We start from the raw sequence: 16,035 nt of genomic DNA, 5'->3' as shown, positions 1-16,035 counted from the left end.
TCAGTAATAGTCTTTAAGAGTTTCTTCAGAAGCTTATACATTAAAAGTACTTTTAAATCTCATGGGTAATCCAGTGATTCATACTTCAAACCAGGAGAGTGTGAGTTGTTTTCTGGAGACACCAAATAATCTTCATCATATAAAGTACAACATTACCTTGCTTTGTATTGATGCAACTCTGTGTAAATTAATAGAGTCATCAGGGTTGTACAAAGCTATGCCAAGGGCCATCCATGGCCAGGGCACTTGATAGAAATGTACATTGGAGTTGTGTATGTGCCAGGTTAGACCTCTGTTGCAGATGCTGTAAGACAACTGAAATTTTTCTAACACAAATCCCAAACATTTCCACCATCTGTCATGAAACTGCACTGTAGATCTTACACAAAACAATTATTCTAAGAGATTATTAATTTTTGTCTAACCTTTTATCAGCAATAACATAAATTGAATGAATTATCAGATCTTTACAATCGTCAATGCTTGTGATTTTATTTTAATTACATATTATTTTATCTCTTTAATCACTATTGCCTCTGAGGTGCAAGAAATAGACTGAGAACTAGTCTGGACAAGGCTATGCTTTTAATTTTGATTCTATCACTGACTCACATACAAAGCAGCTGTGAAAGTGCTTTCCTCCTTCACACAGTGCTAGCAGGTGGAGCTGTACAAGACAACATCACAGTCAGCTTCTGCTTGAGTAAATGGGCAGAAGAGAAGGAGAGTATAAAGGCATTCCGGTATCGTGGGTCTGTATCTGTATTGCAGAGCCCTTCTTCAGCCTGATTACACCAGACAAACTGCAGGGGCTCCATGGAGAGTCCCTTGCACTGAAGGCTGGTAAAGTGGCTCTATGTTCAGGGACAAGGAACCGGCATCTCTGAAACACACCCCTTGTTTCTCCATGCCTTCACTGAGTTTTGCAATGAGTGCTTCCTCCTCCTCTTCCCATGTTCCTCGTGGGCATGTCTGCAGCATGGGCTCGCTGGCAGTGAGGCTTGCTGGCAAGCTTATTCCTCCTGCCAGACACCCAAGTGCTTTTCAGAGTTTCCTTGGCCAAGCTGATCTAACTCAAATAGTTAGAAGTAATTTATGGTGATTTTTGAGCAAAGATGGAGCAGGCTGGTTTTTCCTATGGAGCAAAACAAGGTCAAGTCCTGCTGTGTCCTGCACTTGGCTCACAATAATCCCATGTAATGCCAAAGACTGCAGACAGAGTGTCTGGGAAACATCTCAGCAGAAGAGGACTTGGAGGTGCTGGACAACAGCAGCTGAACATGATCCAGAGTGTGCCCAGGTGGCCAAGAAGGCTGATGGCCTGGATCAGCACTGGTGTGGCCAGCAGGAGCAGGGCAGGGATTGTCCCCCTGTACTCAGCTCTGTTGAGACCACACCTCCAATTCTGTGTCCAGTTCTGGGCCCCTCACTACAAGAAGGATGTTGAGGGGCTGGAGCGTGTCCAGAGAAGGGCAGCAGAGCTGGGGAAGGGTCTGGAGCACAAGTCTGGTGAGAAACAGCTGAGGGAGTGTTCAGTCTGGAGAAAAGGAGGCTCAGAGGGGTTGTTCTCACTCTCTATAACTACCTGGGTGCTAGTCTCCTCTCCCAAGGGGTACCAAGTGACAGGAAAAGAGGAAATAACCTCAGGTTGCATCAGGGAGTTTTAGTTCATTGGAGCAGGCTGCCCAGGAAGTGGTAGAGTCACAATCCCTGCATGTATTTAAAAGATTGTAGAGATGGCATTTAGGGACATGGTTTAGTGGTACACTTGGCAGCACTGGGTTAATGGCTGACTTGATAATCTTGGAGATCTTTTCCAGCCTAGGATATTCTATCATTCTATTTAAACATCCTCTTGCTTGACTTTCCATACAGCATTATACATTAGGATTATCTGAGGACAGATCAGAGATGTACACAGGACCTAATTTGTCAAGATGCTTCTTAGGTTTTTTAATTGCTTAAATGCCATGTGCTTTTCTTTCCAGGCACCTTCAAAGTGGTTTGCAGGACTTTTGATCACTTTGTTGGTGGGATGAAGCATCTCTACGAGGTGAGCAGCTGCCGCAGCCCCAGCAGAGCCCAGCAGCAGCGTGGAGCCATGAGGGTCTATTACATTGCTGCAGAGGAGGTGGAGTGGGACTATGCCTCAAATAAGAGCTCAGCACCAAAGGTTTACAACATCAGCAGCTATGAGGAAAGGTACCCAACCCAAAAAACTGTTGTGGGCACAAGACACACTCACAGTGGAGGGGAAACTTTGAAGCACCATTTCATGATGCCAACCTTGTATTTTTAGGAGGTACTCTTTGCCAAACATAATATGAGAAAATGTATTTACAAAGTCACAGCCTCTCAGTTTAGACTAGTTCATAGGCTCCAGTTTCAAATGCTTTCATTTCAGAGTGTCTTGTAATGCTGTTGAATTCAAGAGGGCCTCCAAGTTTGTGTTCCAGCCCTGGCTCAACCTTCCAATGATGCCCCCCAACCCTCTTCTCTCCCTTACTCTTCCCAGCCTTGCCATCCCAGACTTCTGGTTTTCATATAGGAGAAAGGCACCTGTTCCAGATGTGAGCTCCTGTAGGCAATGCAATGCAGATGCATGATGGGGGTGCTGAGTCTGCTTTCCTGCAGCATGGTAGCCCCTAGATCCCCTGAGAAGATCAGAACATAAGTAACCCTGCAACTGAATCACTCCACTGTGTGAGGAATAAAAAACTTGTGAAAAAAATACACATTCCAGATCATATTGCATAGACTGGTCTCTGAGGACACTTTGGTGAAATCAATAACGAACTTATGTCAAAAATAAACCTTAGAAAAGCATCTGTGAAAGTGCTTCTTGTACAGAGGAAGAGGAGTCTGTAAAAAATACACCTGAAGAGTGTATTTTGGAAAGCAGGTGATGATGTTAGTTTAAAGAAAACATAAACTCCACTACTGTCAAAGGCTGCTGTTGCACACACATCTCACTACACAGTAAGCAGTATCCCTGGGGCAAAATCAGTGGTTTGGTTTTATTTAGTGTATTGTGAGCCAGCCTTGCAACTCCCCTGCCAGGGGCACCCCGGAGATGAGCTGCCAGGAGGCGGCTGCTCGCAGAGAGGGTGAAGGCTCAGCTGCACAGCGGCTTGTGAGTGTCCTCTGCCGGCGAGCCAGCCCTCTGGGATCCCATGGGAGCAGCCACACACTAGGGAAACCTGGAAAGCATCCTCTTCCCGGTGCAGAATGAAAATACATTTCTCCTTTTATCATCATGTTGGGAAAGCATCCAGCGTGGGCAGTGCACAGCAGCAGGAGGGAAGGGTAAAACAGCTCCCTCTTATCTCAGATGATGGATCGCATTTGTTTTCAAAGGTCAGGCTTTGTTTATCATCTTCCCGTGGCTAATAGCCAAGACAGCAAAAGCAGCCATCATGATAGGAGGATTCAAGTTTCCAGGGACAGGCAGTATCTGTTATTGGAGTGAACAATGCAGCTGGAGAGGGCAGCTGAAACCACTCTCATCTCACACTTTACCCCTACTCCAGCTCTGGTGAAGGATTTGTGTTCCCAAAATTCTTGGAGAGTGCATCTTATCCTCAGCTTTACCTGTTTGACGAGGGTGTGCATTCAGTAAGGATTATCACTCTTGCTATTTGCTATTCAAAACCTCCTGCATCTCTCAGGGCCTTCACATGCATCATCACATTCGATCAAGCTGTATATTCTCATTGAATCTGTTGTGAATAGCACAACAGTTACTAGCTTTCAGCTATGTACACTTTAGTGCTTTTATTGCATTTTATTTTGCAGCTATGGGCATGTTTTTCTGGGCCAAGCAGAGGACCTGATTGGTTCAAAATACAAGAAGGTGGTTTACAGGGAGTACACAAGTGGCAACTTCATACAGCGCAAAGTGAGGACAGAAGAGGAGGAACACTTGGAAATCCTGGGCAAGTAGCTCTCATGTCTCACAGACCAAGCTGTGCTCAGAGAGAGGATTGCTTTCCAAAAACTATGTTTTCTAGCTTTATTAAGATGGAAAATATGGATCTGACGCCTATTCCAGGTGTCAGTTATTTTACATGCTATTTATATAACTGCTGAGTGTAAAGATCCTTTCCAAATTAAAGAATTAATTCTTGAACATGAATAAGGAGTATCCTAAGGAGTGCTATAATGGCAATTCCAGGATTCACTTTAGCTTCAGAGCTTGTAACATGGGGGAGACTCTTGTAAACAGATTAAGATAATATTAAGGAGATGGATTTGTGTTTGCAATTGGCAAGACATAATTTTACCCATCGTAAAATAACCATCAGTTCAGGTTTTTTATGGGGTGAAAAGCAGGCAGCAACTGGTCATAAAATAGTCATAGAGTTTTAGAATATCATGAGTTGGAAGATCATCAGCGTCCAACTCCTAGCCCTGCATGACTCACACCCTGTTCCTGACAGTGCTGTCCAAATACTCCTTGAACTCTGTCAGGCTCGGTGCTGTGTCCACTTCCCTGGGGAGCCTGTTCCAGTGCCCAACCACCCCCTGGGTAGAGAACCTTTTCCTAATACTAAAACTAAGCCTCTCCTGATACAGTTTCATACTCTTCCCTCAGGATAACCTTCTCAGGAATACGTTTACAATTTCCTTTTCTGAAGGACAATAACATTTTGAAAGATTCAAAAGCCATCCTCAGGAGTTCTCCTTAGAAAACAGCTGTTCAAAGACCTGTCTTCAGAGAGAACAATTATCTTCATTGACTGAAAAGGGATTATTTGTACATACAGAGCTTTTAATCAGCTGAGATAATACAATTTTGATGGCTTTCCTGGAAGAATAGAAAAGCCCAATGATTTTGATAGAGACCTTGGCTCTACTCCCAGGCCAAGCTATTGAAAGTTTGTTGAATTCAGAAAAGCAGCATTAAACACTGGCATCTCCTGTTTGACTTCAGGGCCACTACTCCATGCTGAGGTCGGTGACTCCGTACTGATCGTATTTAAGAACAAAGCCAGCAGGCCTTACTCAGTAAGTGCACATGGTATAGAAGAGGTTGGTTGTGAAGAACAGCCTGAGACACCAATTACCCTCCCTGGTAAGGCTCCCTTTTTTCTTTTCCCCCCCCTTCTTTTCTTTGAGCTACAAAGGCTGTATATAAAAGCATTTTAGCACATTAATGATAATCTCTCTTTCAAACTTGCCCATATCTATATGTTCTCCCAGGCACAATATGCTCAATGCTTATTCAGCTACAGTTCTGACTTTCTAGACATGTAGGTTCTTGACCAAGTGAGCATGTTTGGGCAGAGAATAAGCCTTCATTCCTATCAGGGGTAGAAACAGGAATGTAAAACCACTAGACAACCTCCAAAAGAGAGAGAAGCAGGCCCATAATCACAGCAAGAGAAATGTAAGCCAGTGCTGCATTTGGCTCCAAACTGACACTCTAACAATGTTTTAAAAGCTTTCAAATTCAGAGGTAAGAATTGCAGATGTTAATATTAACTCTGCCTCTCTCAAGCTACAGAGAATTGGCATTTGCATTCAGACTCATGCATAAAATGCCAAATGTAGCTGTCATGTGAATTAATAACCCTTGAAAAGTGTACCAAATATGCCTCAGTTTCTAGTGAGGAAACAGTGGATAACAGTTTTTCATATAGAAAAATTCCTGTCTAATTCCTGTTTTATTCCTGTTTAAACTTCTATTTATTCCTTTTCAAACTTCAATTTTTTTGTTGGGTTTATGTTCTAAGTAGGAAGTCAAACCCAGGCATAGTAGTCAATCCAAAATGTACCCACCTTTGCTTTCCAACACCCATACAAATTTTTTTTGCAGTATTTGTGAACTCCAGTGTGAAACTAAATGTAAAGAAATTTTGATGTAATAAAGCTCTTTGCAAGCTGAAATTTCTTTCCTGTGAGCAGCTGTGTCGGTAAAATACAAATACACAGAAACTCATGCCCAAATGTGAGCCAGCATCTGCCTTGCTGCAGTTTGGTGAATGTATACCTGAGGTTAATACATGGGGGAGGGGAAAGAAAAGGAACTGGTTTATATACAATTCCTTTGTTTTGTAATTTGCTCCATGATGATGTTGACACTGTTAGGCTGGCGTTTGAGATGTAACAAGGGGAACACTACTGTTATATCTCCTGTGTCCACATGGGAGCAGGCTTGGGATGAGTTAGATGAGGGAAGGTGTCTGTGTTGGAGAGCAAGCCAAAAGCATTCTTCAACAGGATCTAAGGACTGACTTTTCCTTAGGAGTTTGGAAAGAGCAGTTGACATAGAAATGAAATCCCTGAAACAAGAAAAATTTCTGGGCACCTCAGTCCCCACCAGCATCATCTAGAAATCCTCACTGTCTTTCTTCCTAGGCCAGGCTGGACTGCTCACCCCAAACTTGCCAAAGACTGTCTAATTCTACTAAATCCTAAATCAGTCATCAGACAGATTTGCATCCTGACAAACTGTGCTTCTGAGAGCACTGCCAGGTCCTAAAGAAACTGTGGGGGGCATGGTAAATAGATGCAGAAAGCATATCCATAGCAACCTATGCTAGACCAGCTCTCATCTGCCACAGCTTTGTTCTCTCCCTGGCCATTCTTCCAATTACCCAGAAGGAAAAAAGGGAGAAAACATCAATTTTCCTCATGTTTATAGCTTTTTTCAAGGGTTATAGCTTATTTGAACTTCAAAGATCAGTCTTCAATGCCTTCTGAAGTGTGTCAGCTTTAAGTAGGATAGAGATTTTTTTTCCATCTACAGCCTCCAAACATCCTGAGCTGAGGAAGAAAAAGCAAGGAAGGGGTGGAGGACCATGAGCAGCCTCCCTTCTCAGATCACACCTTCTAAAAAGAGGTGATGACATGTAGGTTAGATACAGGTGGATGAGAAACATTTCCCTGGCCTCCATGTCTCCATGACATGGTCTTAATGTCTCCATGACATGATGCTTATCCTGTAAGAGTAAATGATATTGCAATACTTATATGAGACCCATCTCATATTGTATGAGAGTTGAAAGTCACCACTTTTTTGTTTTTGTAGTTGCTACTGTACAATTAAAACCCACTGCTGCATGATGCATGAACAGTGTAGTGGCTCAGTGACACAATAACTAGGCTTAGACATTTCCCAACCCTTTAAGCTTGAAAACTCTCCTTGCCTAGATGCTCACAGCCATTGGCAGCTGTTGTGCTGTAGCTGTACTAAAACCATGGTTCTGTGATTTCCTGGTTTTAACCTGACTCACAGCATGTCCCACGATGCTCTTGGCTGTTGTCACCCTGAAAGACTTTTGGGACAGAGGCTGCTTGGTTCAACATTTCTCCACCACTTAAAAGGGCAAGGTGTTGACCACATCTTGGTCTCCTACCCTTTCCTGAAGTACCAGCAAAAAAGCAAAGCAGGGAAACACAGCATAGGCATTTCATCTGAACGCAGATGTTTGTGTTCGGTGCAGAGAAATGATCCTCACTCAAACAGATCATTTTCTCATCCATTTGTTACAGTTTTTTTAAAATCAGAGGCCAGGGAATTTCTGCTCAGGGATGATGTGGCAGAGATGATGACATTTGGGAAGGGATAGAGATTCTCTGGTAATTGCTGTGGAGCAAGGTCTTATCTGGAAGATGAAAGAACCCCCCTGCTCCCCCCACACAGCAGGTTGGTACATATCCAGCTCTCCTATCCAGGCCCACAGCTGACACACTTCTGCAGCACCCTCTGCAAAATCGCAGTGGCAACCGCCACTTCTTTTGGCCCTCTTAAATTGAGAAGGTCCAAGAAACATTTTCTGGGCTTGGCTCCCAATGCCTCATCTGACCTTAAGTATCAGCAGCTGAGATCATTGAATTACTGCAGGTTTTGTCGAAGGCAAAGATGAAGAGTCCTGTCTGTAAACTTCCTTCTGTGGGATGCCACTTTTGTCAGAATCATTTGCAGATCTTTATTTCTGGAGCAATCTGCCTTCACTAACACCACTGGAACCTCACTGACCTCCTGGAAGGCAGAATCATATCCCTATCCCATTGCTGCATGCTTCCACAGGTAGTTTTGATGCAGACAGTTTTTTGATGAGAAGGATAGGAGGTCTGAGTTAGATACCATTCAAAGCTTCTAATACTTAGCTGCTCAAGGTAAAATTGCTCTCTCTCTGTTTCAGGGGAAATAAACACCTACAGGTGGAACGTCCCGGAACGATCCGGTCCTGGCAAAACAGATCCAAATTGTATCACTTGGGTTTATTATTCAACAGCAAATTTTGTTAAGGTAACCAAGAAATGGCCATTAAAACTTGCATTGCTTTGGCTAACATGTCGTGCCTTCTGTAATGTTTATGAAAGGATCCTGCTTCTCAGCTGGGAGAGGACTACAGGCTAGAGACACCATTTACAGAGCTAGATGCTTTGAACTCTTTACCAACAGTTGCACATGCCTGGGTAATTTAAGCTACAGAAATCCCAAGGCATACACCACAGTAATGTGATTCCCTCCTTAAAGAACAGTTGAGGGGATTTGGGGTAAAGACAAAACATTACACAAAATCACAGAATCACAGAATGAGTAAGGTTGAAAGGGACCACAGGACGTCATTGCTTTGGTATATTAACAGAGAGACACACAGAGGAAGAAGTTTTTAATTAGACTGATTTTTTCTCATCTGATAGGAAAAAGCAATTTAATCTTCAGTTAATCTGTATCTATTTCATAACTGGATGAATTGAAAATCTGTAATGCATATGTTTATTTTATTTCAGGACACGTACAGTGGTCTGATTGGGCCTCTTGTAGTTTGCAGAAAAGGAACTTTAGATGAAAGAGGTCTGAGGAAAGACATCGATCGTGAATTTACTCTTCTGTTCATGGTGTTCGATGAAAATGAATCTTGGTATTTGAAAGAAAATATTGAAACATACCTTCATAAGAATCCTGATGATTTTAATTCCACTGAGAACTTTGAAGATGGCAACAGCAAGCATGGTATGCAGGACTCGGCAGCAGCAGCCAAGAGGAAAGATGTTTATTTTTCACAGCCCTTTTAGGGACACATTGGACTCAGCCTGCAGTTACCCAGCCATGTGACAACTTCATAAATTGCAATGCTGGAAACAAAAAGATTTCACAAGGCCCAGCCAATACATTTTTCTAACAAGATAGTTTACTCTTATACTTTTGGGAAGAGACTGCCCTGCCAGGATTTCCTTGTCATTTGTGAGCTGTGTCCCTCCCAGCCTTGTTTTTTATGAGCATAGGGATGATATTTTAAAACTGTGGCTGTATTTGCAGCCAGTCCAGAAGCCAGGCTGAATAGACTGGATGGGGACACACACAGCCCTGGCAAAGCAAACTTTTCTCTCTACAGCTGGTACCCATTTTAGGCAAAAATTCTATTCCCTCTTTTTCCAAGCTTCTCAGCATAAATCCAGTTTGCTCAGGAGTTCAATCTCAACCAGTACAAAACTAGTTTGATGCTCTGTAAGACAGAAAAAATGTTTGTTGATGTATACTTACACAATTTGGAAACTGAAACGAAAGCATGACTGTCTCCCTGCAGTGGCAGTGGTCACTGGGGACAGCACTTGTCCTGACCACACATGCCTGTCCCCTGTCTGCCTGAACACTCCTTCTACCCTCAAAGTGCAAAGGGTGCCTGAAGTAGAGGTTATAATCACCCATACCATGGCCAATTATTAATCATTCCTATTTTTGTCATTCTTCCAGCAATCAATGGGAAGATTTACAACAGTCTCTTGGGTCTAACGATGAATGAAGGTGATAGGACAAACTGGTATTTGATAGGAATGGGCAATGAAGTGGACATCCACACAGTTCACTTCCATGCACAGACCTTCATCTTCAAGGTTGGTAAAATAAATCAAAATAAAACTTTTATAGTGTTATGGTAAATTTATGAGAAAAACAAACAAAAAAATTCCATATTTCCAGCCTGGCTTTGTCACTTAGGCACAGAGCCCTGGGCTGGTGCTGAGGTGGGTGGGAGTTTTGCATTTGAAGGAAATACATAATAAATGAGATACTTGCAAAGCTTCTATTACCCTAGTAGAGGACATGCTTAGGTGGGTTAAAATATATGATTACCCATAGGTGTGAGGGAAAATATAGGGAGGAGATTATAGTTATGCCGTGTTGGAGTACGGTTTTATGCTGTGACAGTTTGCCACTGGCAGGACTACCTGAAAAATATTTCAAAGAAACACCTTTGCTCAGCCAAAAGTTGGAGTCAACAGAAGGGGTCTGCTTTTTTATGATGGATTAAATGAGAGGTGTCCACAGACCTCAGTTTCTCTGGATGATGCTCACTAGAAATGTACAAGAAGCATTTGATCTGCCTTAAGGAGCTGGAATTCTGACTGGAATATTTTAGTGCCCATGGGGGAGTATTTGAGGCATGACTCACAATTCTGGTTTTGCTTTGCCACAGACAGATAAGGACCACAGAGGAGATGTATATGACCTTTTCCCTGGGACTTTTCAGACAGTTGAACTTGTAGCAGAAAACCCTGGGACGTGGCTTCTGCACTGCCACGTGGCCGATCACATCCATGCTGGCATGGAGACAACCTACACCATCAATAAATCAGGTGCAGTATCAGAAACATCCCAGGACTCAGAGGTGGTATTGCAGCACAGTTGGATGGAAGGCATGGATGAAAGGAAGAGAGCTCACCTGTGCACTGGTGGGAAGCACCTGCACTGCCACAGCCAGTTAGCAGTGATAAGAGACAGGACAAACACCCCTGGTGACATGGCAATCTTTGGTACACTTTGCTGCAACTTGAAACCAGTTGGTGCTTCACAAGTGCCCTTCTGAGACAGTGGCAGCCTAGGGACCATTTGTCCTTCAAAGGTGGCACAGAAAACATCTGCAAAGCTGTTGTTCAGCCTTTTTGCCTCACTGTGCAGGAGGGCTTACAGTCTGGCATAGTGCTGGTTCCTTCCTGTGAGCCATGATGACTTGCAGAGCCGTTTGGGCTCCTCCATGCACAGGCAGGCACCAGCTGGGATAAAAGGAGCTCCAGAAAATGGTTGTTCATCTTGTCCAAGAAATAGGTGATCTCTTGGCTAAGAAAAGGTGGCAAACTTTTTGAGTGGTGCTTGTCTCTTCCAACACATGTAAGTGAAGCTGAAAGTGTTTTGTGAGTGTCTCCACATCACATTACTTCACTAAACATCTGGATCCAGCATCTAGGTCCTCACTGTGCTGGCTACGCTCCTCTACAAGAGTTGAAACAGTGCCAGTAGGCACACCTCATACCTATAACCCTGTAGCAGCATGATGACAAATGTAGATGCCAAATGTAGCCAAAATACTCCTTCCTTGGATATAATGATTTTATTTGATTACACATATTCATGTGGGCTATGAGATTTTAAATGGACAAGCAAATGCAGAATGGAATGGTTTGGGTTGGAAGGAACCATAAAGATCATCTTGTTTCAACCCCCCTGCCATGGACAGGGACACCTTCCACTAGACCAGGTTCTTCAAGGCCCCACCCAGCCTGGCCTTGCACGCTTCCAGGAATGGGGCATCCACACCTTCTCTGGGCAACCTGTGCCAGTGCCTCACCACCCTCATAAAAAATGTGTTCCTTATGTCCCACCTAAATCTACCCTCTTTCAGTTTAAAAGTTACCCCTTGTCCCATCACTACAGTAAGTAGTGGAGTAACAGAGATGCCTACAGAGAAGGGGAATGTTGCCCATGGAGCTGCTCAGAGTAACAGTTGTGATGATCTAATGACAATTTCTGTTCAGATGAACAAGGTAGAAATAATGAAATAAAGTCAACTCTAATTTTTCAAAAGACAAAAAAATATTTATTAAGGTTTCCAACTTAACCATGCTTTTTTTCACCCTGAGAAGGGCGACGAGAGTGGGAAGTTCCTTCAGAAGGAGGACACACAAATGGAACATACAATAAAACTACCGCAACAAATGAAACCACTGCAAAGGGTAAAGATTTTTTAAAATGCCTTTTAAAACTCTTCAGATTCATGTGCAGATTTCTCATTAACAACTCTCTTTTAACAGATTATGACAACAAAGTGGGCAAATTTTTCGGCAAAACTTTGAGTCCTGGAGAAGCCAGCCTGATACTCGCAGCTTTTTTTTGCATTGGACTTGTTCTACTGTCAACAGCATTAATCTTCTTCTGCTTCGTCACCCACCAAGGAAATAGAATCCATTACACAGCTCTGGATGATAAAAGTGCACTTCTGGCAGATTCCCTGTAAATCCCCACTTTTAATATCATTCACAGGCACTCACTGGATTTCACAACATAGAACCATAAAACCTTTAAGTTTGGAGAACACCTCTAAGATCACTGAGTCCAACCATAAACCTAACACTGCCAGGCAACATGCTGCTAATAAAACTGGAGCAGGGCATATGCTGACAGTCCCACCCCATGGCCAGTGCTCACAAGAGTGCACATGAGCTGTAGAGCTCAGCTCCAAGAGCCAGGTACCACTCATCACCATTTCCACTCCTCTGTGTTCAGATGAGCTCTGCCCAAGATCCAATCTGGCAGCTAAGCAGAGCAGCATCCACTGGGTTTTCACAGGAGTGAGGAGCAGGCAGAATGGCATCCATGTGCTCTGTGCAGAAACTCTGGGTTCACACTAGAAAATAAAAACCACCAGGGACTGGCTTAAGTTGTCATCCTCTGAAGGAGCAGCTGCAAACCTCCAAGTCCCTGCAGTTTCCCAAAGTCTGGCTCAATGAATTCACCACCATTCAAGTGATTGTCTCTTTTTTTCCCCTTGTTAAATGAGGAAACTTCGCCCCGGGGACAGATTTTTGAAGACCTACAAATAAATTTTTGCACCTGAAGGGTTCAGCAGTGCCCCTGCCATTAGTTTCTAACAACTTTTATTTATCTATAAAAATCTAGCTCTGAACAACCTCCAAGAGATTAATTGACTTTGTAAATGCTGCTTGTTATGGTCCTGATTCTGTACCTCTTCTTTGCACTGAGCAGCACCTCTCTCCCAGCCTGAATGAAGCCATCAGGAGGATGATCTTTGTGCTCTGCAAGGCAGACAGACAGAATCAGGACACATTTAGTGATACTTGAATGTTTATAGCTAATTTTTTGTTAGGTTGTGTTTATTCTTGCCTGCTCATGCCTGCTATAGCTCTAGCAGAGGAATTCCGGGACAAAAACCTTTGTAAAACTGTTTACACAAATTTGATTTTGAATGTAAATTCAAATTGCTAGTTTGATTTTTTTAAATTTTATTTTTTCCACTCCTGTACTTTAAAATGTATTCAAAGGTAGGAAATTTTACTGTGCAACACTCTTATTGTAGCTTAAATGTGTCCTTCATTGATGTCCAGTCAAACAATATGTTGAAGGTTCTCAGTAATTTCTTTGTTTTCCTCAGTCATTTGAAAGCACACACATGAAGTAGAAATGCAGGACTGAGCCCTTATAGATTTTACATCATATCAATAAACAACTCCAAAACTCCAATTTGAGCTGGCAAATAAAGGTATTTTCATCTTCCTGTCCGGTAAACTTTAACATTGGGGTCTCCTGTTCTGTGCAAAAATACTGTCTGTGCAGAACTTTAGCTGTGTACATACAAAATTAAAGCCTTTCACTCAAAATGCACTATTACAAAAGGAAATTATTTGGTACTTCACTTCTAGGGTAGCTAATGCACCTGCTGTTTTAGAAAGAATCATAAGTATGTTTTGACTGTAGAAACTAGTTTGCCAAAATGATTACATTGATAATAAAAAACCCCAGCTACTTGTATGAACCTTCTGGCCCAGTTCATTTCCTCTGTCCTGCTCCTCAGCTGGACAGTGGCTGTGAAACCAGAACGAAGGCTCCAAAGAGCTGCAGGACATTGCTGCTGCCAGACCAGGGGACACAGCCTGCCACAGGGATCATGAAACATCACAAGAAGTGTAAAGCAGCAAGTGTACCATTGCCTGCCTGGTGCAGGCAGCCTGTGCCAGCTGTGCCCTGACACCTGTGTTGAAGGACAGCATCTGTGCTGGGCTGAAGCACCAGCAGGAACAGAGTTAAGCAACAAAATGAAATGATCAAGTCACCAAGGCAGGGATGTTTTCCATGGAATGTTACAGGCCCTCAAGTATGAAAAATCTGGATTATAAAGTGGGGTAGCAACTGGGAACTGTCCTAAATTCAAAAGCTTGAAAGGTGACAAGGTCAATCTTTAAAAGCTTTCCAGAGGACTAAAAGCTCTGTCAGCCACACAATGGGAGCTGGTTGAAACTGTTCTAAAAACAAAACCAGGAAAGTGTCCAAAGGAACAGAAGAGAACACGGAAGAGTTTATACTTTCTTTTTTTTCCCCCACAAGAAAATTGTGCCTTAGGAAGGTTTTTGAAGGACTCAGTGCATAGGTAAGAAACGTGGATGAATATAACCTGCTTACATTTCCATAAGATCTTTGAGAAGGTCTTCTTAAAGCTTCTTAAGGAAATGAAATCACCATGGGATGAGGAGTCCATGGAGGTTAAATAACAGGTTAAAAGGCAGTGAAAAGTGGTCAGATTTCATGTTGGAAGTCACTCATGGGTTACTACATGACATGCTTGCCCTTGCTTTTCACTATTTTATCAAAGTGTTGTGAAAGAGTGGACAAGTTGAGTGACAATCTTAAGCACATGTAGCATGAAAAATCAGTTAAAAAAGAACAAAAATTATTACTGATACATTTACAGTACTACATGTTGAAAAAAGCAATTCTATCCTTATGTGTATCATACTGTCTAAACATCTCTGAAATGAGATCTGTAGTACTTTAATGACAACATTAGCTCCAATGTTGTTCAGTGGGCAGAAAGGCGATTAAATATTGGGAATGGGTACAAATTAAGAATACAGCAAAACAGAAAACCACTTTGTCCCATTACACAAATGTCTGGGGCACCTGCATCTTGTACACAGCATGAGTCAAATCTCCTGGCCTCATCCAGCAAATCAGCACAAAAACAGCACAAAAAGAACAAGAAGGGGATCAGTATTGTAGAACAGTTTCCATATGAAGGGTGATTTCCTTGGCTTATGGCTTGGAAAAAAATAGGAAGGGCAATTGAAAGCAGATAGGACATCAGTTTTATAAAGGGGAATTTGAGTGGAGGAGGGAATATTTTGTCCTTTTTGTAGAAAGCAGTGAGCTGGGGGAGTGTTACATGAAAGCACAGCACAGGAAGTGGCTCTGCATGGGGCGGACATGTGACTTCTGTGACTCCTGGGCTGAGGATTCTCCAAGCTCACAGAGGTCCAGGAAAAGTAAAGAAACCAACAGGAAAAGTACAGAGGGGCAAACAAATTAAGGGTTATTAAAGGTGAAGGCACCCCAGTGACTACCCCAAAAAACTGACCTGAAAAGCAGTGATGGGTGGGGAAACTGCCACAGTACATGATGCTGGGCAGGTTAGGGGCTTGGAGCATCTGTCAGACTGTGGTGGGGTCATGAGTGCTGAGAGAGCTGGGGCTCACCAGCCTGGGGAAAGTGCCTCAGGGGCTCTCCACAGTGCGTGCAAGCAGCTGAGGGAGGAGTAGCATGGACAGAGTCAGGTTGCTCTTGGCAGTGCCTGGTGAGATGACCTGAGCTGATGGGCACAAACTTGCAGCAAGGAGTCTCCATTCAAACATTGTACCTGTGTTGAGGCAACCATAGACATGAGTACAGACTGGGAGAACCCATGGTGAGCCGCCCTCATTGGGGGTTCTTGTGGATGAAAATCTGGACATGAACAAACTGCTCAGAATGCAGAAAGCTAACCTCATCATGGGCTGCCTCATCAGAAAGAGTGTGGCCAGCAGGACAAGCAAAGTGACTCAGCCCCTCTGCTTCGGCCTGTTGACACCCACCTGGAGTGCTGTGTCCAGCTCTGGGGCCCCCAACACAAGAAAGACATGGACATGCTACAGCACATCCAGAGGAGGCCACAAAGATGCTCCGTGCAGGGGCTGGAGCAACTCTCCTAGAAGACAGACTGAGAGAGTTGTGACTGTTCAGCCCAGAGAAGACAAGGC

General features: G+C 43.2%; 1 protein-coding gene across 1 annotated transcript in view; it reads left to right on the top strand.

Annotated features, from left to right (window-relative positions):
- Positions 1-12,631, top strand: part of HEPHL1 (hephaestin like 1) — a 32,611-nt gene extending 19,980 nt beyond the window's left edge. Inside the window, exons 12-20 of the mRNA XM_054269846.1 lie at positions 1,989-2,202; positions 3,796-3,935; positions 4,934-5,074; positions 8,151-8,257; positions 8,746-8,968; positions 9,710-9,849; positions 10,431-10,590; positions 11,872-11,964; positions 12,043-12,631. Of these exons, the coding sequence (XP_054125821.1) occupies positions 1,989-2,202; positions 3,796-3,935; positions 4,934-5,074; positions 8,151-8,257; positions 8,746-8,968; positions 9,710-9,849; positions 10,431-10,590; positions 11,872-11,964; positions 12,043-12,245 (1,421 nt within the window). The 3' untranslated portion in view covers positions 12,246-12,631. The remainder of the gene's footprint in view (positions 1-1,988; positions 2,203-3,795; positions 3,936-4,933; positions 5,075-8,150; positions 8,258-8,745; positions 8,969-9,709; positions 9,850-10,430; positions 10,591-11,871; positions 11,965-12,042) is intronic.
- Positions 12,632-16,035: the final 3,404 nt, after the last annotated feature.

The sequence above is a fragment of the Melozone crissalis genome, unplaced genomic scaffold (assembly GCF_028551555.1).
Source record: "Melozone crissalis strain CALT ecotype California unplaced genomic scaffold, PUWL_Pcris_2 ptg000008l_1, whole genome shotgun sequence".
Classification (NCBI taxonomy): Eukaryota; Metazoa; Chordata; class Aves; order Passeriformes; family Passerellidae; genus Melozone; species Melozone crissalis.
The sequence above is the reverse complement of the archived record's forward strand: the minus strand, read 5'-3'. Positions and strand labels throughout refer to the sequence as shown.